Source organism: Jaculus jaculus, chromosome 12 (genome assembly GCF_020740685.1).
Source record: "Jaculus jaculus isolate mJacJac1 chromosome 12, mJacJac1.mat.Y.cur, whole genome shotgun sequence".
Classification (NCBI taxonomy): domain Eukaryota; kingdom Metazoa; phylum Chordata; class Mammalia; order Rodentia; family Dipodidae; genus Jaculus; species Jaculus jaculus.
Window position 1 is genome coordinate 43,888,806 of NC_059113.1, and position 26,443 is coordinate 43,915,248.

Genomic DNA, 26,443 nt, shown 5'->3' on the forward strand with positions numbered 1-26,443 from the left:
AAGAGGTTACTCTGAATTTTTTTTTCTTATCTGAGAATTCTGAATTCACAGCAAATATCCTTTTTGTATGGTTCTAAACTACAGCTTTATGCCCAAGAGTCCAGAATTTAAGCCCAAATGAGGAAAATACTATGCAAGTCACTTCAATTACTTATGGAGGTTTACTATTCCTGATTAACAACAACAAAAAGCTTTAGTTAAAAATGTAACTTGGAAAAATATTTATGTAGATTGTACACAGATCCACTTTGTTAGATGGATTCAGAGAGTGAAAACTTTTTCTTAGGAAATGGGATGACATCTTTTGGATTTTCTACATGATATGTCTAGCAAAATGCCATATGTTATGACAGGCTATTATGCACATGCTAGAAGACAGAGGATGCCTGATTTATGGAGCTATTTGAAATAAAAATAATGTTCCCCATTTGAACTACTCCAAGATCAACTTAAACTCTCACATGCCTGGTGAATGGTAGCTCTCTGGAGGAGGAGGAGGAGGAGGAGGGATTGCAACCCTATTTATAAGGCTCTCTGTCATACCACCTGTGGGGGCAGCTGCGTGTACACATAGGCCACAAAATGCCCAAGGTCTTCCAATGAAGCCATTTATCATATCAAAGACTTCTTTTTACATAATGCCATTCCAGTATAAAGCTACTGGGATGAAAAAAATAGAAATTTGTGTGGGTGTAATTTTGTAAAAATTATATACATATATATGTATGTATATATATATGTATATATATAATCAAAGAATGGACTTAGCCAAGAACCAATACATTTAGAAATTCAAATTTTCAAAATTGTTTCCCTGTGAAGAATATAGTAGAGAACAAATCACTTTATTTGATTGAAAGCTATAACTGGTCTGGTATACAAACCTGGAGTTTTAGTAACTGTTTCATTAACTTCTCTCACTCCTTTACCTACAAGTAAAAAGACAAATTATCATTTTCAAAAACATTTATTTTTGAATAAGGTTGAAAATGTCAAACTGAAGCGATTTTCCTTTCTCCAGATTTTTTTTTTTTAGTTCACATGGTAAGGTTATCATATACATATACACTTCAAACCCAGGTATTTACAGTGGGATATCCTTGTGTTTGTGGGAGAGCTGAGTTCTTTGGTCAGTGTATCTCCATCCAACATATAGCTTTCCACTGCAGTGTTACAACAGAGAGCCTTGCAAATGAGGGTGGCTGAGGGAAACTCCTGATGGCCTATGTAAGACTGTGCCTCACACCTGAAGGAAATGTCCAAACCAGCTAATGATACAAAACCTTGGATTTAAAAATTGATATCGGAGAACATCAAGTTACTTCCCTAGCACATTGTCTAGTTTGGTTTACCAACATCTGTTTCTAATCCCTTAGGTTGTATAGTTTTATGTTGAATTAGTTTTTATAACTTATACTCTTCTGTTTCTGACAAGGAAGGTTAAGGGCAACATGTCTGAAGAATCCTGACTTGGAAACTTTGTAGTGTCTGTTCCCACTGTTCAGTACTTGCTGCAGTCAACATCTACACCAGGTTAAACTTGGGCAGGGTTCTACCATACTGCCTGACCTAGGTTTATTACTATCATTGTAAACATACAAATTCACCATAAATCGCCATCTCTACTCTAACTGCTTACAATTTTCAGAAGTAGAATCAATATCAGGAATACAAAGACATGTGCTTGTATATATATTCTCGGATGCTTGATGATGTTAAAGAAATGCATTTCTTGATATTTCATTATTATTCCTTTAAATCAGAATGCTTTTCTAGGCAAATAACTTTTTTTCCTTTGGCTTAAAATGTAGATAGCAATGGCCAAAGTCTACATAACCTTTTAGACCTGCTCCATGTGTCACACACTACTGTGAACATATCCACATGTACAGAGTTTAGGCACATTAAGCATGACTGGCCAGGCTGTGGTTGCTCACTCATACTGTCACTTGTGGGTCTCCTACCTACACACTATTTGACACACAGGGGACTTTGCTCTTTACCAGAGCAGTTTCACACCACCACCTGTGACTTACTTTTACAAACTGGTGACTTCCCTGTCCATTTCATATCTGCTTTACATGTCCTGTGTTCAGATCCACCAGCAAGAAAAAATCCTGGATGGCAGGTGTACACTAAAGTGTACCCAAATGCTGGAAGGTCAATGGCTCTCACATCCGCATGTGCTGGGGTCTCTGGCTGCCGGCAGGCGTGCGCTGTAAAGGCATTTACTCTGTTAGCAAGTGATGTGGCTCTGCTCACTGAGAAATTACCAATGCAACCTCAGGCATGAGGAGCACAAAAATATCTGGAAAGAGTTATGAAGTAAGGGAGTCCATATGTGATATAAGTATGCATATATGTATATAAGTACATATATGAAATTAAAGAAGATATCTTAGCTTTACAATTAACAGAACACTTCTGATATGCAGTTGAGAGAAATACCATATTAAAAATTCTTAGGTGATCAGTCTTAAGAGCTAACAAACACATTGGCATATATTCTGAAATATGGCTTGACTTTTGTCATGGAAACTAATAAATTTACTTAACTAAAGCTTGACATGTATTTTGAAGTTTAATTGCAAAATAATAGGTTCTTTGAAAGTATAATTTAGGCACAAATAAAATTGTAATGCTAATTAAATTTGAAAATAACTTTACTTTTCATGCACTTTACACATATGTCTCAATTAAAGGACTTGAAAGATTATTATAAAACAAGATTTTAACTTAAAATTGTGAATTTAGTTGTTTTGAGTATTGTTGGAATTTCACATTTTAGCATGTTTTCTTTATTCCTTCCTTAGTTATTAGTAAGCTCCATTGCATACATGTGAATAGACTAGATACACACATACGAGTGTGTATCTAATACACTAATATGGACATATAGTATTGAGTAGTAAGGTAGAGATGATAGTTTTGAAATTAGTGCACATCTTAAAATGATGCAAGTACACAGTGAATTCTGCCTTACTATTATGCTATTAAGATATATTTTTTTGTCACATTCCACTAATTCTTTTAGGCTCTAACTTACTGGGAGGTGAAATAAATGATTTAGGAGACATTCCTACATTCCTTTATAATTCTCATGATTAAATCACAAAACAAAATTCTTCCATCAGTCATTGCTATTGTTTAATTCAAGTCTATAGCAACAAAAGAAAGAAAAGTCCTGTTGGAGTCTCTTACTCATTCCATGATCCTATCAAAATGATGTAAACAGTGGAAAGAATGAGTTGTGGGCTCAGACATCCCCTACCTGGAGGTACTGGGATTAATGCCATTCTCTGTCTTGGGTTTGGAGTATTTGTTCTAACTTCATTGGGTCTTAGAAGCCCTCTGGATCCTGGCTAACTGCCACCCACTGCCCTCTCCCCTGCCCAGAGGTTTTGATCTAGCAGATACATACAAAGGCTAGACCGGTGTCACCACAGTGCTCCCAGCCTGGATGGTGCTCCCATTCTCGCACTCAAACTTGGAGAGACACTCCCAGTTTGGGAGTGAGAATGAACAGCAAGCTGTTTTCCTGGAAGGTATGTCTCGACAGACCGTCAGTCTTTGTGTCTGTGGAGGAAGAAGCCACACTTACGTATGCACTCAGTCTGGACTCCACTCCAGGTAAGGTTGGCAAGGCAGGTCCGAGTTGTGGAGCCTTGGATGTGGTAACCCTTCCTGCATCTGAAGAACACGGTACTTCCCACCTAGAGGGGAGAGCAACAGAGCTGCAGAAGCAGGATGACACAACAGCACTGGTGGGCAAGTGCCAGGGACCCTTATGACACAGCATCTATGTGAGTCAGCATGCCTTTCAGCTGCATGGCCAGGTATCACACAGTTGCTCAGTGAGTAACGAGGGGCATCAGGGAAGGAGGCTAAGAGTCAGTGAAGAAAACCTGCAAGGTTGTTTATATGAGCAGAGAAAGTATGCTGTATCCTGGCAGGGTGGCACATATCTGTAAATAAAGAGGCTGAGACAGGAGGATTGTGAATTCCAGGCCAGCCTAGGTTATAGGTTAAGACTCTTTCAGAAAAAAAAAAAAAAACAGCAACAACAACAAAACCCCCCACAAATAAACAAAAGTATGCTTTCTCTACAAACTTTTACACATCTCTCCTTTCAGTTTATGATAATTATTAGCTTGTCTGTGTTGCTTTCATTTTAGATTTTGCATGTCTGTTTGCTTTGCGTGCTCAGGCATATGGCCTTGTGGCACCCCGTATGTCATCTTGCAGCAGGGGTTGCTAGCTTGTGGTGGCTAGGGCCTAACATCAGGTGCCCTGTTCCATTGCTCTGCTGCCTGGTCTTGTTTTTAGCCAGAGTTTCTCTTTTTCCTTTTTCCAGAGCTTGTAGGGCTCCATGAATTCTTGGGTCTCTGCTCTCTTGTGGGACTTGGGTTTAGAGATGTGAGTGACCACATCCAGCTGTTTTACATGAGATCTAGAGATTTCAACTCAGGTATTCTCGGGCATCCTCAGTCATACACAAGAAGCACACCCAACCAGTGAGCCATCTGTCCAGCCCTGCTGTTTGCATTTGAAACCATTGATATCTATGAGAGAATTGTTTTTGATAAGTCTCTGGTAGCTCAGCACCTGCTTTGCATTCCAGGAATACTGAAAAGTCAGCCTTTCTCTGTGCTTCAAGATCTCTGAACCATGTTTGTTATCTGAATGTTTTGGCATTTTCCCTACCAGATCTTTCCTGGGCTACCTCCCACTTTCATCAAAGACTCTGCCTGCACTTTACCTCCCTGTATTTCTCTTGCTGGCCTTCCTGACAAAAGCTGTTGGTGTTGTGAGACTAATATTGAGATTACTGGCCACTTACCATGCACTACTGCAGCTGCTTGGGTATCTGTCTACCTGCTTTCTTATGTAACCCAAATCCCTTGCAGGGCAGAAGTATTGGTCACATCCAAAGGTACATATGATCTCACAGTCAAGGTGGACAGAAATAGGGGAGAAAAACAGCTGCCAAGAGAAGGTTGCTTTTCTTACACAGAGGCTTTGCCAGGATCATATGTGTTTACAGCATTCCTTTTATACCAACCAAGAGTCCAAGGAGTTCAAGATCTGAGAATTTGAATCAGTACTTATCTTCTCATGGGCATGAGCCCATATTACCCCCATGAGGACTTGGGGAGAAAATCATGGGTAAATATGTAAGGAAGTCACTGTATGTAGAACAGTAATCAAAGATATTGTATGGGGAGTTAGGGGAGTTCTCTGAGCATTGAGCATTGATGTGAGACTATATTTAAAATATCAAGTTTGTCTCTCTCTTTTTTTTTTTTTTTTGGTTTTTCAAGGTAAGGTCTCACTCTAGCTCAGGCTGACTTGGAATTCACTATGGAGTCTCAGGGTGGCCTCAAACTCATGGTGATCCTCCTATCTCTGCCTTCCAAGTGTTGGATTTAAATGTGTGCACCACCACTCTTGGCTCAAGTTTTAATTAATAGCTAAATGACATCCAATGAAGAGAAATGTTAGTTTGTATTCCTCCCAGGAATAATGGTTCCCATCAGATTTCATAAACATACCAATGACCTTATCAGAGCTCCTGGTGAAATGCTGACAGAATCTCCCTACAGGTAGATGAGGGAGAGCCTTGCCCTGTGCTCAAGCTTTATCTCTAGTAGGAGGGACCAAACCCTCAGATGATGGTCTAGGGTTTGGATTTATAGGGCATGACTCAATAGACAATAGGAGTTTGCATCTTTTTAAAAATATTTTGTTTTTATTTATTTATTTATTTATTTGACAGAGAAACAGGGAAAAAGAGTGAGAGAATGTGTACACCAGTGTCTCCACCATTGCAAACATACTCCAGATGTGTGCGCCCCTTGTGCATCTGACTAATGAGGGCCATGAGGAACCAAACCTGGGTCCTTTGGCTTTGCAGGCAAAGGCCTTAACCACTAAGCAATCCCTCCAGCCCTGTTTGTTTGTTTCTTGAGGTAGGGTTTCACTGTAGCTCAGGTTGACTTAGAATTCACTATGTAGTCTCAGGGTGGCCTCAAACTCTCTGTGATCCTCCTACCTCTGCCTCCAAAGTGCTGGGATTAAAGGCATGCACCACCATTTCCACTTGCATTTTAAATTGTATAATTGATAAAAATAATTCTAGTTCCAAAACTGAAAAGGCTCACTTCATCGAGGTTAAGGTTTCACCACACATTACTAAAGAAAACAAGTGTCACATTTGGAGTCAGCATGTGCCCTAATGAAGGAAAAAGCAGCACATTGGGAGAACTTATGGATTCAGTTAAATCCTCTTTTTAAAAGAAAGTCTATTGTAGAGGTGGAGACAGGTTGAGACTCACTGACTAGTCAGTTAATACAGCCTATCTGATGAGCTCCTGCTAGTGAGAAACCTTATTTCAGAAAAAAGATGGACAGAACCTAAAGAAAAGCACTGGAAGTTGTCCTCTGGCATCCGTACATATACACATACATACACAGGTACCTGTACACACACACACACACACACACACACAGACAGAGAGAAAACACAACTAAACAAACAAGCAAATAAATAAATGTGAAATGAGGTACCTATAATCCATCTATGAGCATGCCCCTCATGTCAGTGTGACTTTATTTTTCCCTGAGGTGACTGGTGTATTTTTCTGTACCTATCAACTTCTCATGTAGCGATTACAGGAGTGTGCTGCCCATACCGTCACCCTGGCTTCTTCTAACTGTGTGCCATGGCTGTACAGGTTAAGAACTTCAGAAAGCTATGACTATCAGTAGTACACATTTTCATTCTCAAAGTGAATCAGTGAGGAAAACCACATATTTTCCAAAATTACATAAAATTTGGCATTAAATATTTACCTGCTAGGAAGCATTTACTTGAAGCCTAAGGCCATATCTGGGACATAATACAAAATGTGCTAAACTCAACCCATCTACTATGAAATATTTCTTGAGATGCCAGAAAGGAGGATAAAAAATAGCACTATATGCCAGAGCCAGCAAAATGTGAACACTTTTGTGATCATGAGAGGGCAAAAGATGGGGCTGAGGCAAAGATGTTTAATTTAATTTTCTTTTCTTTTTTTTTTTTTTTTTTGGTTCTAAATTGGTGGAATTTCTAACTTGAAAGTAGTGCATCCATTTAACTTTGCATTTCAAAGTCATGCCAGAGAGCCACAATGGTACTTAAGTCATCCACACTTAAGATGGCTAATACTTTCCACTTCAAATTTACATTTTCAGTATTTCTCCAGTGTTAATGGGAGTTCCCATGCACATTTTATTAAAAATAAAAGACATTCCCTGTCGGGTATGTTGTTGCACACCTTTAATCTCAGCACTCAGGAGGCAGAGGTAAGAGGATCACTGGAATTCACAGCCACTCTGAGATTAAAGTGAATTCCAGGTCAGCCTGAGCTAGAGTGACACTCTACCTCAGGAAAAAAAAAAAAAAAAAAAAAATCAAACAAAACAAAATTACAAAATGATAATGCACATGTTAATGATTCATGGTACTTTAAGAGACCCTATGGGGACTATTATCTTAACAAAGCTTAGTGTGAGGACTGGACCACAATTTTTCTTCATTTTCTGTTTTTCTCTCTAGAATTTGTTATAATTTTCCCATTATAGTTAGTCTTAACATGGAGATTTTTGTTTTTTTGTTTTACATGTATTGAGGTAGGGTCTCACTCTAGCCTAGTCTTTCCTGGAATTCACTGTGTATTCTCAGGGTGACCTCAAACTCACAGTGATCCCCCTACCTCTGCCTCCTGAGTACTGGGATTAAAGGCATGGACCACCATGCCTGGCTGAACATGGAGAATTTTATATGAACCTTTCATTCAGATTTGATCAAATCACTCAGGTTTGATCATTGTCTCTTGATTTCAGCAAACTAAGAGTATAGAATTACGTGTGGTTCCAAACAGAGATGAACACAGCCATAGCTTATGTAGCAGTCTTCATTGAATGAGAAAATATAATAGGAATAGTAAATTATATAACAATGGGCACATACCAGGCAGACATTATCAATCCAATAACATATAACATAAAAATTAAGTACCTCATATCCTCTAGAGCTATTCTGTATCCCAAAGTGGGGGGTGCCAGGATCTGGGCAGGCATTATGTGCTGGATCTACAGTTCACAGTTGAAACAAAACATTGCAACATTTTAATTAAAATATGTTATAAAATTAAGAAAATATTCCACAAATGTACAAAATAATTTTCATGAAAGTTTTTACCTACTTTTTTTAACCTCCTCAGGTATCTTTGGATAATAATCTTTAATATTTTATCAGACTTTAAATAATCTTGTATATTCCCATCTATTAAGAATAAGCCATTCTTCTTTGTTATCTGGTATAATTCCCTCTACTGAAAGATATTTATTCTTGAATATTAAACTACCTTCAATGATTTCTATTCTGATCTTTTGCTGTACAAAAATTCACTTAAAGGTCATGTCAACTGGTCATCCATTATATTAGTCCCAAGTTTTTGGATAAACTTCTTTAAGGTTTCAAAGTGAAAAAAAAAATTATATATATATATATATATATATATATATATATATCTCATTCCAAATGGGAACCTAATGGCAAGACTCTGAGACATTTTCTAAGCATATAAGAGGTGAACAACAAAATGAGAAATATATTTATCCTTCTATAACACAGTCATGCCATCAGAGACATTTTTCCAAACATAGGACATGAACAATGGGATTGACTGCATTATGGTTACTCCCAGCTTCTAGTTCAACATGGCATAGATGATTTTTCAAAATTTGCTTCCCATTGTCAACTGCCTTGATATGGGAAAGGAATATATTTTTCTGTACAAGAATTTTCACCATGTAGTAGTACTTAATATGAAATAACTTAAAATGAATAGTCCTACAGTTTGAAGAAATGTTTAAGTGAAATTATTTCAAATACTATTTTCATTTTCAAGTGGATTAATTTGGTTTCCTCGCAAATTGCCAAAGCTCTGAGCCAGGAATTGCTTTACTATAAGTTTATAGAAGAATATTGGCAAAAGTAGGTGGTCAAAATTAACACATGTTAAGAACTGAGTCTGTGGAGACAGGACTGCTTCTCTTCTGGTGATGGGTTTTTCTGGGGATTCCAATAACTCCATCCTTGTTTCCCCTGAGGGATACTGTTGTCTGCTGAAGAGGGCTGCTGATGGAGATAATGAGGTGAGGAAGAGTCCAGTAGCCTAGCCTGTAGGCACTGGCTCAGTTTGAGGATTTACATGAGGTTGCATGTAGGTTTAGCCAATTGCCACTTCACTTGGCAGAAGACCTTGCATACAATGTGGTCTATGACCTATTTACAAACTGCCCATCTGCAAAGATGTGCCTTTACCCCAAAGCATCCCCTTCACCCTTTGAGCTCTTCAGCCAGCATTACCAATGCAAGTGGGTTGTACACCGCTCCACATGCCATCTGCCTGGCAGGTTCTTCTTGAGGACCCCACTAGTACAAAAGGAGACTGGCACTGGAAGAAGACTTCAGACTTATAGGTGAAACTTTTCCCACTGAGACGGCCCTCTGCAGGGGTGCCCGGATCTCCACAAAACACAGCTGTGTAAACACAACCAAGAGGGATCCAGTTAACCAGTGAGACTTGTTTAGCTTGATTCTTTAGATTCTTAAGACTTAACTATTAAACAAAGGCCTAAGTGGAAGGCACCTGACCTGGGACCATGCAGGCTCCAGTTTGAGACTTCATAGTTTGCTTACGTATTACATTCCTCAGATTGTCCCTTGGTGTTTCCAGTGAGTGCTAATGAGTCCAGTGAGCTGTGGCTGTTGGACTTACGCAAGCATTGAGGAACATCTCCTTTCCACACCCCATGGCCTTCGCAGGACAGGATGGCAGAATGGGATAGCTGGTAGCCATTCATGCAGCTGTAGCTGATGCTGGAACCCCAGTGGAAGTCCGTTCCTTCTACCTTTCCATTCGGCACTGGAGGAGGCTGACTACATAGAACAGCTGTTGCCAAAAACAGGCTGATTAAACACCAATACTCCCACCATAGCTCCTACACATCCCATGCCATGGCTATCACCACAGCTATACCTACCCCCTATGCCACTGTTCCCCCCATGAGCCATGCCGCAGCTCCTGCCACGAATAACTGTAGAAAATGATCTGTGGTTTGATTTTCCCGGAATTACAAATGGTGTCTAAACATTTTAATTAGAAAGAAAGAAAGAAAAAAAAAAACCTGCTGGCAGAGAGAGCAATAATAGCATTTTCCTTGCGTGTTTCTTCAGTAGTTTAGAATGTAAAAGCAACATCAAGTCAAAACACAACACACTGCAAGATGAAACAAGACCAAATCCTACATGTTGAACATGTACAAGGCCAAGAACAGAAAAAGGATTTATGTCTTTCTATGTTGCAAATCAAGGATAAATCAAATGAGAACTTGGTTATGTGACATCAATAAAGGTTTCAAATTATGTATACAGATGGTCAGGCTTTTTCCTACCATCTGTAATGTTTATTTATTTAAAGGCAGCATGTAATTATTCTCAAATGATGTAATCTATTTACTCATTTTCTGAATATATTTTATAAAGAGAATGTATGCATTAAATAAGTTTCTGTGAGATGCTACTGGCTAGTTGTTTCATTATACTTTTGAAGATAATAGACACCTCAAAATGCCACATATCAAAGATAGGGGGACATTATCCTAGGGATGAATTCTGAGGAGATGCTCCAAGGATCAACCTTCCATTGTCTAGAAATTATTCCAAGATCGAGGAAAAAAAATACCAAAGCATTAAGTCACCCTCTGATTTGAAAGTCAGAAACTTCCTGATTCTTTGGACTCAATGGCAGTTTTCATGTGGATGTTTGGGTGTTTGGGGAGGACACAAAGTGTCTTCACACTAATGCAACCTCATGGAGAAGCACAAGAAGGCACAACAGTCACACACCTGGTGCATGTGTGTGCTGGTTCTAACACTCAACCCTTTGCACAACAACTCAACTTTTTCAACAGATATTTCTTGGGGGAATATGTACTCATTATGTATGGCGGGGGTAGGGGTACTATTCAGAGAAACGTCCAGGGAGCAGACAGAACCGCAACACTCAGCACAGGGTGATAAGTGAGTAGCAGAGAAGGGCGGGGGAGAGGGAGTGGGAAAGGAGAGGTCTTGTAGGGAATGGTGATGGTGGCTTTGGTGCTGAACTTGAATGTAATAGATATTAGAAGGAAGAATATGGGCCTACAGAAACATACTCAAGGTTCCAGTGGGCATAGTACTTAATCCACATCCCTCATGTCTGTATGACTACAAAGTACCCAGCACAGAATTTTGAATGCCATTAAATTTTCTTCAGTGCCGGTCACATAGAAGACATGTGGAAAGAGCTACCAGCGAAATGAAGGATATAGAGAGTTGTATCCTTGGACTCTACTGGGAGAGAAAAGATGACCCAGCAGCTCTCTGTCAAACTAAGAAGGGAGCAGCAGTTTCAGCATCCAGGGCTCACAGAAGCCTCATAACAAATTCACAAAATCCAGAGTCCTTCTGAGCTTTGAAGGACAGCCCTCATCCTGAGAGCTCCCCAGTGTCCTGGCTCTTACTCTCAGTCATTTCTCTGTTCCCTGTTTGGTAAGGAGGAAAACTCCATGCTTTGATGTGTTTGGCCTTACAGCTTTCCAGTTCAGCTTTCTCCTTCCCCTCTGGACACACACCAAGTGAGCAGACAGGAGAGCTAGTCATCCCCTTTTGATGTCAGACAAGAAGTCCTGACAATGCTCATCCCTGGCCATCATACAGACATTGTGAGTTCCACTCTCTTGTCAATATTCCAGGCCAAGCCATCACATCTGGGTTATAGAAAATAAATCTTTCTTGTGCCTTCTCCGTATGCAAGTCATCTTCCCTCTAAACATTTGGCCCACAGTACTGACCCTCTGCCAGTGTTCTGTCACTCCCAGGTGATGAGCTCATGTCTACCTGCCTCCCTATCCCTGTGACTAGATTAATCATCATATCTACATAGATATAACATGGCCACGATGAGCCTGTTTTCCTGTAGAGGAAGAACAGCTCACCTGGGCCTCATCTTTTCTACTCTTTGTTTGTGATTCTGAACCATTCATTATAGCCCTCTGGGACTTAGTTTTCCCATCTGAATACTGACATCAATGTGTTAGGAAAATAAAGTGACTGCATATCAGTCAATGTGTTGCCAAGACCTTTTAGATTTTCTGGATTGTTGAGGAGCTTGGTATATTAAATATTTTTTTTTAATTTTTTATTTATTTATTTGAGAGTGACAGACACAGAAAGACAGATAGAGGGAGAGAGAGAGAATGGGCACGCCAGGGCTTCCAGCCTCTGCAAACGAACTCCAGACGCATGCGCCCCCTTGTGCATCTGGCTAACGTGGGACCTGGGGAACCGAGCTTCGAACCGGGGTCCTTAGGCTTCACAGGGAAGTACTTAACCACTAAGCCATCTCTCCAGCCCAAGCTTGGTATATTAAAGAAAGTACAATCCTAACAACGCTTCCATACCAGTCAACAAGACTGGTAAATGGCGGCCCGCACCTTTGCAGATGGGCCTGCTCTGATTCCATGTGCCCTCTTTAGTACAGCGGATGGTGGGTGATGCTGGGGGCTCCATGAGGTAGCCAGGGTTGCATTGGTAGCTCACGGTCTTGTTGAATGTGAAATCCATCCCAAACTGGACACCATTTGGCAGTGTTCCTGGATCCCCACAGCTTATAACTAGAAGGCAGGTAGCAAAAGAAGAAGCAGAGCAATGCCAAATTATCACACATGAATTAGTCATGCTTCTATCCACCTTGCTCTGTGAGCTGCTATGCAACATGATTAAGTGGTGAATTATTAAAACTGCACTGGCCCTGCATGCAGATTTCACTGACCTGCTGTGTGCCCCGTGTTGGTGGGTGGCTGTGTGGGTGCTAGTTGCCAGCCTTTAGTGTCCCTGATTAAGCCTGCTGTGAGATCATTCTGTGCCTATCAAGGACACACAGCTGTGGCCGCAGAACCAAACAACTATTCCTTTCACACTGGATGGCCTGCAGCTAGGGAAACTTTGTTTTTCTTTAAGTTTCTACTTTATAGCACGTAGCCTAACTGCCATCTTTTGCTACATAAATTTTTAAAATGCCACAATGATACCTAAAACTCTGTATGCTTCATAAAAAAATAATAAAATATGGAGAAAAAATTTAAAGTGCCTAAGAAAAAGGATCAGCATATCAAACTTATAAACTTATAGTTTTCCCTTTTCCTAAGTGAATTCAAAAATAACAGAAGACTTTGAAATCAGACATTTTTCTCCACGTGATAGGCTGCACGGAATGACCTCTGGTCCTCCCACATAGGCACTAACTTGTGCAGTCTGGTGCCGTGCCTGTCCAGGTCCCATTAGCCGTGCAGTGCCGCGTGGTGAGCCCTGAGGTCTTGTAGCCTTCCCAGCAAGCGTAGATGACGGAGCTGGAGAAGAGGACACCATCACTGCTGACAATCAGGCCGTTGGTGGGTGTTCCAGGATTCCCACAGGACACAGCTGTCAGGAAATAAATACAGCAACCCAAGGAGTGAGCTATGACTGAAATGACAGATGCAGAGCCAAGGGTGCTGTTAGAGAAGTGTGAGGAATATCTCTATGGTGTGTCTTTAGCTGCACCTCAAGGGACTTGTGGATTTATCTGATCCACCAGTCACAAACAAACATTGTGTTTTCACATCATACTTTCTGAATGGTATGACTTCTAAACTCATCAACACTTGAGTGAAAGTTGGAATACTCAAAGGTTTGATACATGGTAATTCATGCTTGTATTCAAAAGAATTATTGTTAACTTTTCAAGATATGCATAAGATATGAGAATTCAGATAAATCTTTCTTTGCATATTCTTTGTTTGTCTGAAATCTGGAAAAATTATGTCATTTGTTATATCCCCTTGAGATGTCACTTGGAAAACATAATATATACCTCAGAAATACAAATAATGATATATAAATTGTCTATTAAAATGGTCTCTGATATATTAATAAATCTAGCCACAGCTGTGTTAATTTGCTATCACATGACTATTTTCTTTTTCTAAGTATCCTAAAGTCACATATAGTCATTGACACTTCAATTAATGATGGTTAATGCAACCAGTTTGTATTCTAATTTACTGTGTATACTTCTAGGTAAGCAAGAAAAGGAAGTGTTCATTGCTGCTAGGTACATGCCAAGGTGACAATTTCACCTCTACTATTTTGTTCACCAAAGCAAACAGAATTTAATGGATATCTTAAATATATGATGTTGAAAAATCAAAGCTATATAAATTATTTGATCTCTAAAAATGTTTTAACATTTTTTTTTCATGACTCATTCCAATTTCCCATCAGGATGAAAGATTTTATTGTTAATGGAATAAGAGAAGGTGATTACATAAGGATAGAAATACTCTTGGCCAGTGATGTGATGTCAGAAGCCTTTCTGATGTTTCTTGAAAGTCAGGTCACTGCAGAATATTTATTCTTATTGTCCAAGTTTTATAGTAAGAGTTCTTTACACACAAAACACATCTGCTATGAATCTTCATAGCCTTCTTAGTCTCCAAAGTTGGCAAGCTGGTTTGCATAGAAATCCAATATTTGAAGTCAAACCTGTCTAAATTCTAGTACTATTTACTGAACTTTAAAAATGCTGTTGTCAACCATATCTCACTTCACCTTAATTTATGGCAGACACTGCTGATGCTGGACCTGGTAGTATAAAAGGTCTTGGCACCTCCAAATCATCCTTGGAGTACCCCCCCCATCTCCCAAAACAATCACATATATTGACTTCAAAATGTCACGCCGATTATAACCCTAGATAGCTTTGTATTCAAGGGCTCCGCATGAGGACTATAGGAAGATTGGCAATGTTATGGGAAGTGACAATAGTTATGGTGCACATAAATCTCATCCATGATTGCTTTGCTTCTACTCACTGACCCATAACCTCCTTCATTTACCTCCAGGGTCATACCATGAGGAAGAATTACAGGTTGTTATCTGAAGATTTAGAAATACTTCTGAGTTACAAACTTTCAAAGGATAGGGAACTTTGGTCCAGTACTGATATCTCTACTACTCACTCATACTTTTGGATGATGCTCTTATAGCTTTTAGAGGCAAAGGTTTAATTTAACAAGTGATAAAGTCCGCCGGGATTCCTAGGGGATAGAGTCAATCATTATGGAATTTACTAGTGGTTTTAAGGCTCAAGGAGACTGCAGGGCTGAATCACTCACCCACACACACTGGCTGCACTCCTGACCAGGACCCATTCAGCAGGCATGTCCGCTCAGCAGAGCCCCGCAGCTGGTGGCCCATCTCACAGGAGAAGCGTAAAAGACTCTTTGTCTTAAATTCATCCCCAAGCCGAGACCCATGTGCAGGGGTCCCTGGGTCACCACAAAAGCCAGGATTATTCCCTGTGGAGTACAAACACAGAAGCAAAACACAACTTAAAAAAAAAATGTTGCTTTGCTTATTAACTCTAAAAGTTATTAAATGAGGGCTGGGGAGATGGCTTAGTGGTTAAATGCTTGCATGTGAAGCCTAAAGACTCTGGTTAGAGGCTCGACTCCCCAGGACCCACGTTAGCCAGATGCACAAGGGGGCATAGGCATCTGGAGTTCTTTTGCAGTGGCTGGAAGCCCTGGAGTGCCCATTCTCTCTCTCTCTCTCCCTCTCTCTCTCTCTCTCTCTATCTGCCTCTTTCTCTCTGTGTCTGTTGCTCTCAAATAAATAATTATAAATAAACAAAAAATATTTGTTAAAAGTTATTAAATGAAGTTACTTAAATGTATATTGAACATGGGCTGTGTTACATAGTATAATGACAATATGGCAAGAAATATTTTCACTATCATAGCCCTCAACATGACAGCAACACATGACATTGCTTCCATGTCATTAAAACAAAATATGGGCTGGAGAGGTGTCTTAGCCATTAATGAGCTTGCTGGTAAAGCCAAACATCCCAGGTTTGATTCCCCAGTACCCACATAAAGCCAAATGCACAAGGTGGAGCATGTGTTCAGAGTTCCTTTGCAGTGGCTAGAGGCCCTGGCATGCCTATTCTCTCACTCTCTCTATTTGCCTCTTTCTCTCTCTCTCTCTCTCTCTCTCTCTCTCTCTCTCTCAAGAAAATAAATAAATAAAACTTTTAAAATGAAAAATAGCACTCTAAAATATGATTAATGAGGAAACATGATATTTTTGGAAGAAGAGAAATGCTGAGAAGGGTGAAGGCAGCAAGTGTCCCTGGCGGGTGAGTATAGACAAAGATGGAGGTTAAAGCGTGCTAAGTACACAGGAATATCAAACAAAGAGTTCTCTTCACAGCTGTGTCTATATTTGCTGGTGCATTGAATTCTATTGAAGAAATGTCCATAGAAGTATTAAGATAATTAAATAGAATTAGTGTGCTTACAGATGCAAGAGATGGTAGAAATACAGAAGCACTGGGAGGGAGAATATCAAAAGAATAAACAACAGGCGGAAACATTGAGCCAATGGAAGCAAGTGTCTATCTAAGGTGATCAGAAATATCTACAGAAGGATGCAAAGTGAAGAAGATCTGTTAGGGTGGTACAGAAGATGATCCACACCATGAGGCCCAGTGATAGTGGTGGCAATGGTGCTATTGATAGTGTCCAGTGACGATGGAGAAGATGATGCTAATATATATGATTGAAGTGATCAGTGATGATGAAGAATATGGTGCTGATCTATGTGATTGATGGAGACCAGTGAGGATGGAAATGATGTTGATAGTTGATATATGATTATGGGTAGTGATACTGATGGAGAAGATGATGCTACTGTATGTGATTGAAGGGACTAGTGATGATGGAGAGCATGATCCTCATCTATGGGATTGATGGGAACCAGTGGTGATGATGCAGATGCTGTTGATCAATAACAGTGGTATATTCAGTATAATTATCTCCTTGTTTAAAATCCTGAGTATTGGTTGAATGTACAGCTCCTCACCTGAGCAGTGGGGAAGGGCTCCACTCCAGTGACTATCTTCTTGGCAGACTCTGGTGCTGTTGCCTGTAAGACTCTGTCCTCCTTTGCAGGAATAGTGAACCATGGCCCCATATGTAAACAGTTCTCCAGTTAGGATAGCATTGGCAGGGACCCCAGGATGCCCACATGATATGGCTGAGGAAAAGATTAAAATACATGAAGACATCATTCCAGTCACACTTCTTTGCCTGGTAAAGTTCCCATATGTATACCTATAAAGAATTCATACTCAAATACATTGGCATAATGCCACTGTCCCTGATAGATAAGAAATGACAGTTTCTCCTGATCTTTATTTTTTAAAGGAAGGTAAGGTTTTGGCAGTAGATTTTTTTTGTTCTTAAAATAGTTTTGCCAACATTGAAATTTACATGTCAGGCTTCATGGGGAATATCATGCACCCCAGATTTTCCATCTACCCCTAATCACACCCCATGAGGGAAAAATGATAAGAAACTTGAGAAACCAGAATGAATAAATATAAACTATGTTCATGACTTCTTCAGTTAATATGTCAATCTTATACTCTACTTGGAGACAAGATTCTATTAAACCTGCTTAATTTTCAAGTCCACTTGGCTAAGAAAACCATTTTAATGATCTACTAATGGGCAAAATATAAAATGTCTAAGTAAAACTAACAATAAATGACTGACTCATTTTCTTTAAAAAAATATTCAATTTCATTCGTTTCCTTAAGTTCCTGTCAAATCAGGTCTACAACCTATTCACAGGTATCCCTACAATGGGCAAATTCAAGAATCAAAATGAAAACAGAAAAGTGAAGATTTGGCTCTGTCTTTGCAACATTGCCAAATTAGTATCAGAAATAGGCATACTCTTGTTCTACATGCGAATGTCTATCTAGAGTGTGCCAATATACTATTCAAAGACATTTATTTCACACACTGGAGTAACTGTATGGTCACTAGCAACACAGAAGTGATCTGGACCAGAGAGAAAGATTCAGAGCTGAAAAACAGCAATCCCTGCCCTACCCTAGGGTCACATTAGCCTTCACTATTTTACATTAGTATTCATTCATTTGAGACTCAAGTTTTATCTAGAGCCCTAAAGAGAAGTCAATTAGATACAAAGCACTAAAACACTGTCGTTTAAATGACCAATTCTGGGCGAAATAAAAGAGAGGAAGGAAAACTATCAGAGAAACAATAGAAGCTGGCTGTGCTGCTCTGGAGCATGTAGTTAATATCCCCTCTGAGATGCATTCTCCATGTCCATGTTGTTAAGTAAGTGGTGGGAACTTGCCAGTTAGAGAAAGAAGAATCAGTGAAGCCCTAGCTCCTGCTAATGCAAACATGTCAGCATCAGTGTAATGACTGATGAGATCTCCATGAGCCCAGGAAGATACAAAGAAATGTTTTGGAATAGCAAGAGGCAACAAAAAAAATCTAAGTTCTCTAAAAATCCCCCAGTATGGAGGCATAGAAAAAAAAATAATGCAGGTGTGTGATAAAGGAATATTGTGATGCATATAGAGGTACCTTTTGTGTCTACATAAAGCTGAATCCTACTTCTTGAAAGGTATTCTCTGTCCCCATGGGAATAAATCATATTGTTAGAATTAGAATTCAAGACTATTTCTGTGTAAGGCATGTGAGAAATACTCACTTGAAAGAAGGAAAAAAAAATCTAGCATACCAATGCAACATCAAAGAGGAGCTCACAGTGCTGCAATGGAGGGAAGTGGGACGGTGCCACCTTTGTGGAGTGGAGACCATTTATGATGCCCTTGCCTTCCTACGCCCACAATGCATTGATGGGGAGATAAAATTGTGATTTTAAGAACTACTTTGTTTCTGCCTGATTCAAAAAGCTCAAAGATAGCAATACCATTTCCTAAACTTACAGTTTTGAAAACATGATTCTTTTAAAGCTAGAGATGACTGTCATTTCTTTATGGGACAGAATATTGGCTACAGCTATGTAAGAAAATGTATATATTCTTACTAACCCACATCTTCAATATGCAGTGGCATGAGGAACTACCATGGTAATTTAAGGTTTTATCTTCTCAGAATACACCTTCACTCTTCATAGCAAGTTCCTCCCACTGGTTCATATGAAGGCTGGCCTGCTACTGTCTGTTGGCTGTGTTCACATTAGACCTCACAGGAAGTACTCATAGGAACTGAATCAGGTACCCCTAGTAACTGCACTCTTCTGGCCATCAGGGTCAGCAGCTCAGAACCCCAAATCAGAGGCCCTTGCTAATATTTCTGAACACAGAACTAGTAAGATTGAGGCTGAAGGATGAATGGTGCTGAGGTCTACCACCATAGTTTGAATGGTATGAAATAAGCCCATGTCACAAGGTAAAGCCAGCAGATTTGTGGTCACACACAAAGCAAAAGTATCCAGTGGTGACCAGGTCTCTTTGCAGTCTGATTCTCGAACATGACCATGTTTTCTTTTCCTCCCAACTTACTACGTGTTATGCTTTCTTGCCTAATCATCCTAAGACATGATAGAGCTGATGATGGGAAGGGCAGAAGGTGTAAAATCTCAGGACTCTTGAATATGTAAAATGCTTCCAGTGCTCTTCTTATCTGTGTAGTCACCCAGGAGAAGCCTCACTTACCCAGACACTTGGGCAAGGAGCGGTCCCATAATCCATTTGCCATGCAGGTCAAGGCTGAAGTTCCCAACAGATAGAACCCCTTCTTGCATTGATACAGAACACTCATCCCATACTCAAAACTCTCCAGAAAGTCCTGCTGTCCATGGCGGATGGCATTTTCCACAAATCCTGGATCCGAACAGTTCACTACTAAAAAGCAGAAAATTACATACATCACCTACACATATATAATGGGGTTTTCTTTAGCCACAAAGCTATTTTTTTTTCAGGAAAATGAATACAACTGGAAAAAGCCATGTTAAGGGAATTAAATCCATTTCAGAAATGCTATCTGTCTTCTCTTGTTTGTGTATATTAAATTTTAGATAGATCTATAACATCATGTATGAATATATGACATGAAAACAGAACTGGAACTGGCTAGGGAGATAATGGAGACTAATCTCAGGGGAAAGGAGTGAGAAGGGAGAACAGAGGGAAAATGCTCTACATTCATTAGGCACTTATATGAATTTGTCCGTATCCAAATAGTGCTATGTACAGAGTACACACAATGAAAATGAAGATGAAACAGCTATAAAAGAACAAAACAAAACAAAAATTCTGCAACAGACTGTTAAAAAACAAAAATTTAGTGCCTCATAAGTTTGGACAGTTTATGAAAGAACTTCATCTGGGGGAATTAATAAGAAATTTGACTTATTGCCATGACCTTCAGAGATGTCAAACAAAAAAAAAAAAATCAACAACTATAGTAATTTTTAAGACATAGGGCTGATTTATAATTTCCAAAAGAACATGTGTCTTCAATGTAAATTAGAAAGTTGGTTTCATGATGAATAGAACTGGAAGGTCCTAATTTATATAGTTTTACTCAAGGGCAGTGTTACACACACACACACACACACACACACACACACACACACACACAGACACATACACATTAATATGAGCACTGAAAGGAACCTTCCCATTGCATGAAGAAGTTAATGTAGCTGACATGGCAATTCTACCATCAATACTTCATGGAAATGTAAGTCAGGCCATCTCTGATGTGAACCCTCTCTCTTTAGGAAGAGCCTTGGGAGGCAGACTGTGTGGTGCAGGGCATGCTCTGGTTATGCCAAATGGCCTCCATTAGTCAAAAGGTCTGTGGGCTTCTGGGGAGAAATTAGCTGTGTGTGTCTGTAGGTGCAGAGCAAGAGTGGTCTGAGTACCTCATGTTTCACCCCAGGCCATGGAAGGGGACAGCTGCCGAAGGGCATGCACCCAAATGTTTCTGGCTCAGAGAAGTGTTGTGTACAGAATTCTTATCAGTCACTTAACATTGTATGTTCTGGAAGCTTAAGTAAAACCCCTTACTAATGAGTGCATTAGATTCCAGAGAATTCATATAAGTATCTGAGTGTGGTCATGCACATCTGTAATCCCCCTGGTATAGGGAGAAGAGACCAGAAATTTGTTGGGGCTCATGAAAACTATAGCTCTGCCTTCAGAGAGAGCCTCTATCTCAATAAAATACTCAGATGCGTGATGGAGGTAGGACACCTGACATTTTCCTCTGGCCTCTGTGTGCCGTGTGCCTGCCAGCACATCTGCCCACATACATAGAACATAGATACTCACATGCACACACACATCACAGCATACATACTACATACCCAAATAATAATAATAAAAATATTTTAAAAGCCACTTTGAAAAACATGCAAAAATAGTATTCCACAACACCGAAGGGAACTTGATAAAACTTTCTAACTGACCCAGAAAGGAAAACTTACCTCTTGTCCACACCCTCTCCCTGTCTCAGCAAGAGAATTAAATGTACTCATGGGAAATAAAATTCCTTCAGCCACTGCATAGCATAAGAAATGACCAGCTGGGGTTTAGGGAATTGCTGAGGAGCAGAGGCAGATGGACTAGGACTAGAAGTTCTAGGCAAGCCTGGGCACACCTTAAATGTGGCTGGAGAGATTGCTCAGTGGTTAAGAGCACTTTTCATTTAAGCATGAAGGCCTCTAAAGCCAAAGCCCACAAAATTGGACTTCGAGAGCCCAGATAAAAAGCGGTGAATGGTTTTGCACATTTGTAACTCCAATCTGTGGCAGAGACCAGAGAATTGCTGGAACTCACTGAAGGACAGCTGCTCCAAGTTGAGGAAAAACCCTATCTCAAAGAAACATATTGATGTACAATAAGGCAGGTAATGTTTTCCTCTGCCCTCCAGAGTGTATCTGCACACACCTGTTCACAAACACATACACATCACACAAATCATACCACATACTTACTTTCCACACATTCACACACAACAACAGCAACAGCAACAACAATCACCAGGTAAATAATGACTTATGACATTGATGCCAGGGAGTAATGTCAATCCACATCAGAAACCACAAGAACAACTCCATATTGATTTGTGGCATAATGTTAAGCGCAACAGGAAGACTTTAGGGAAGGTGCCCCTTGTGGAGGTCCACAGCTCGCCCTGATCTCTTGCCTTCATTATGCTACTCAAACTACCTGTTTGAGGTGTGAAATCCTAACACAGGTCTCAATTTTATCAGTGTGAAGAAACAAGAAACCCTGATGTCTTACATGTTGGCATATATTATGGAGACTTTTTCATGGAGTCTGACAATGTGTTTTGGGGGTTATTGTGTAGGATAAAAGGGGAAATTTATGTTATGAGAATTACATGCCTAAAGTCACAAAGAACACTACACCAGAAGTTGGTAAGATTTAAGCCTCTTCAACACTTTTCTAAAGAGTTAAATTATAAACCTACTAAGTGTGGTGGCACATGCCTTTAGTCCCAGCACTCAGGAGGCAGAAATAGGATCAGTGTGAGTTCAAGGCCAGCCTGAGACTACATAGTAGATTCTAGGTTAGTATGGACTATTGTGAGACTCTACCTCAAAATCATATAGATCACCATACAAATGGCTAATACTCAGTTTAAAAAGTTCAATATCCATAACAACCAGGGAAATGCAAATTAAACTGCTATGAGAGTCCATGTTACTCCCATCAGGTTGGTAATGATTAAAGTATTAATTTACAATAAATGTTGGCAAAGATGTGGGGAAAGAAGAACAAACCCTTATTCACTGTTGGTGGGAGTACAAACTTGTACAACCACTATGGAAATTATGAAGACTACTGGTAAAGATGAAAATAGAGCTATGAACTGACTTAGTTACTCCTCTACTGGGCATTTACCCTAAAGGCTTCAGGCTCCACTACAGAGATATTTGCTCAATCATGTTTATAGATGCTCAACTCACAATAGCTATGAACTGGAATCAACTCTGGTGTCAATCATCAGATGAATAGACAATAACTGCCAGTACGTCTTGGTGAATCCCAAAGGGATTCCCTCCTCTTTGAGGGGAAATGAGCATACTAGAATTATTAGCCTTTATCAAGGTCTTGTGGTTGTGCATTAAGCCTTTTTCCTACTCTGTCTATTCCTTACTCCCACAGATCACCTTCTTTAAAATATCCAAGACAGCATATAATTATATATATGCTCCTATGATTCAAACAGTCCCAACATTTCAACAACTCCAAGGTCCCTTTGATCAGGCATTGTCCAGTCAATAAGTGGGACATTCTAGATCCCATTTGGAATCTGATTGTTCCTTCATGGGCTACTTTGTCCATCTCCACAGATAAACACTTTTCCCTGGGCACATCAGTCAACAGTACACTCTGACCCTAGCTTCTGTTCACAAGATCATCTCTGGACCCTGTAGCATGTGTTCTCTAGTAATGCTGCCCTGGTTTTCCACTCTGCTGATCTCTGGCCAGGTACTAGAAGCCATCTCTCTATTTCATTCTCTGTTTCTACTCAGGATGCAAGTGATGGTCACATTTCTGTGAGACACTCTGTTGATTGGCAGGAGGGTAAATTTCCACCAGGCCCTTTGTCCTCCTTTCAAGAACAGAGATGATTTCTGTGGCCTTATTTTATGGGTATTTGGGTATGAGGTTAAGGGAGGTCATGGTATACACATCAGAGTTCATTACTTTCACAGTAGTGGGGTCAATGAGCCCCATGGCAGGGTTATTGCTAGCATTCCATTGCAGCCTTCTAGCTACTTGATTACAGCCTGTTACTTCACTGGAAACTCACAAAAGACTTCGACTATTTTTAACAGTGAGATGTGATTCTGAGTGCCACCTGTCATTCCTGGACAATATCTTGGCAAACATTCTAACATTAGCCACAATGGATTTCCCCTGTATATTTTCCTTTATTTATTCAGTTATTAAAATATGTTAATTAATGCTAACTTAAAAGACAATAAGGTTTTAGTCTCAGGTTTTCAGAGATGATTGGAGCAGAATGGTGTCCTTTCACTTACATATTTAAAACTGACTGAAAATGGGAGTTCCAAATCAAAATCCAACAAATCTCCACATGTTTGCTACCACCAGCACACCAGCATTTTTTTTTTTCACAAAAATAGTGGCATTTGGAGGGCTGGAAGGATGGCTCAGTAGATAGAATATTTGCTGTAGAAGCACAAGGACCAATTTGTGGGTCCCTAGTGCCCACACAAACACTGAGAGGTCAGGCTGGCCCCGCTCCAATGTTAGCACTGGGAGTCATAGGCAGGGGACCTCTAGTATAAGCTCCAGGTTCAATGAGATTCCTTGCCTCAGTAAAAATAAGGTGGAGAGCAATTAAAGAAGATACAATGTCAATCTCTAGCTCCACATATAAATGCCCACAAGTACACATGTACCTGTATACATATGCACCTTCATGCATATGAACACACATACACATAAGCAACACACACACACACACACACACACACACACAGACAGACACATGTTAAATCTAATTAACAACAGCAACAGCAAAAAATAGTAGCCTGAACTGTTTTTGAATTTGCAATCCTTCCTCAGTGACCCAAGCAGCTGAAATTACAGGCATACACCACCATGCCCAGAAAAAATATAGAAAAAAAGAAACGAGTGTGTATGTGTGTGTGTGTGTGCATGCTTATATGAGTGTGTTTCTGATAATCTACCCCACAACCTTACATATGCTTGGAAAGTCCTCAACCATTGAGCTGTATCCCCACTCATAGCTCATTCTTAATCAGCTCTTCACTAATTTTATGTGGCTACATTTTTTTCAAACATGTTTTATTGACAAAATAATAACACGTCCATATTAAGGACTTTATTCTGTAGTGTGTGGCTAGGTGTGAAGCTTGTAATATCAGGGTAGGAGTTAGCTATGTAAACCACTAAGATGTTTAAAATCTCTGCATTTAAACAATCTACAAGGCTGCAATAAAATAATAGTCTGCTAATCTTTGTATTCAATAAAATAATTAGGTAAAGAAATAAAGCTTTGCATGTGAAAATTTTTTCACAACACATAGTGAAATATATTACTTCTGCTATGTCTCTCCTGGAACTGGCTGAAGTCTTAATCAGATTGGCACCTGGTTGTGAAAGTAAGGAGAAAGGCCTGGAGAGGCCCAAGCTTAGAAACAAGATCCCCAGGAGATTCTGATATGGTCTGATTCTCAAATGCCAAGTCGTCTTTTTCTCTATGACTTCTAACAACATGTATTTTTCTTCTTCCAGAATGACATTAGTGCTAATTAAAAAGCTCATTTCTTTCACTCCTCTAATCCCTGAGTTCTATTAGTGTCTAGGATCTGACCTTCCAGACTAATTTCCATGGCCATGGAGTGGGCAGGGATTTGGTATGTTAGTGCTACATTGAGAAGGCAGAGACTCTGCAGACTGTGAAGGTCTACAGGAAATTCACCTCACTTTTGCACAGGTTGTCATCCCAACATTCTGGTAGACTTTCACTTTTGATTGTTACCTGAGGGCATGCTCTAGTCCCCCTGGGGTCCCTCCTTAGAGTCATATTGCACTTCTGATCAGGAGATTGGGAGAAAAGCACACACAGCCCTACTCCTATATGAGATAAGATGTCCTAAAGGTGACTCCATTGACTACTGAGACCCAGTCATTTTCTGTGGAGTGACTCCATAGGCTATGTGACTGGACATTTCCTTTTGAGGATGCTGATAATCCTTGTCAATTAATTCATGGAGTGGCTGGTTTTGAACTTTGAGTTATGGAATTTCCTACAATTTTCCTAGAGCATTACTACTCCATGAGCCATAATCTTTGAATTTTCCTGTTTTAATAATGTGCATCTCACTCTTTGTTCTAGATCCTGTCATCTTGTCTGAGTCAGAAGAAAGGCAGAGACCCTATAATCTGATTTCCATTCTAGGATACCATAGTGCCCACTGGTCCAGTATCCTATTCTGTTACCAGATAAGGGTGACACAATAGTTATTTAGATCAGTATTCTTCTCTTTGTGTTGGGAAAGGGAGGAAGGTGAGGAAGGATTGGGTAAATACTGAAACATTTAACATATTGTTGTAGTTACCTTCATGTTGCTGGCACAAAACATCCAACTAAATGCAGCTGGTGGGAGGAAACTTATTTATTTTAGCTTACAGTCTTGAGGGAAAACACCGTGAGGCAGAGAAAAGCATTATTAGCAGAGACTGGACAATACCTCCGCCAGGGCAGGTGGAAGCAGCAGCCAAAGAGTGAACCAAACTCTAGCAAAGAGGAGCTGGCTATAACACCCTAAGCCCACCCCTAACAACATACCACCTCCAACAAGGCTGTAGCTCCCAAATTACCATCAGCTGGGAACCAAACATTTGAAACACATGAACTT

General features: G+C 39.9%; 1 protein-coding gene across 4 annotated transcripts in view; it reads right to left on the reverse strand.

Annotated features, from left to right (window-relative positions):
* Csmd1 (CUB and Sushi multiple domains 1) overlaps nucleotides 1–26,443 on the reverse strand; it is a 1,843,561-nt gene that overhangs the window by 19,382 nt on the left and 1,797,736 nt on the right. For 2 of the 4 annotated variants that reach the window (XM_045131039.1, XM_045131038.1), the window contains 11 exons: nucleotides 19,701–19,889; nucleotides 17,060–17,233; nucleotides 15,310–15,492; nucleotides 13,400–13,576; nucleotides 12,589–12,768; nucleotides 9,831–10,004; nucleotides 9,419–9,592; nucleotides 8,063–8,136; nucleotides 3,602–3,713; nucleotides 2,037–2,216; nucleotides 885–929 (listed from right to left, as the gene is read on the reverse strand). In XM_045131039.1, the coding sequence (XP_044986974.1) occupies nucleotides 885–929; nucleotides 2,037–2,216; nucleotides 3,602–3,713; nucleotides 8,063–8,136; nucleotides 9,419–9,592; nucleotides 9,831–10,004; nucleotides 12,589–12,768; nucleotides 13,400–13,576; nucleotides 15,310–15,492; nucleotides 17,060–17,233; nucleotides 19,701–19,889 (1,662 nt within the window). The remainder of the gene's footprint in view (nucleotides 1–884; nucleotides 930–2,036; nucleotides 2,217–3,601; nucleotides 3,714–8,062; nucleotides 8,137–9,418; nucleotides 9,593–9,830; nucleotides 10,005–12,588; nucleotides 12,769–13,399; nucleotides 13,577–15,309; nucleotides 15,493–17,059; nucleotides 17,234–19,700; nucleotides 19,890–26,443) is intronic. The other 2 variants (XM_045131041.1, XM_045131040.1) reach the window with 2 other exon arrangements.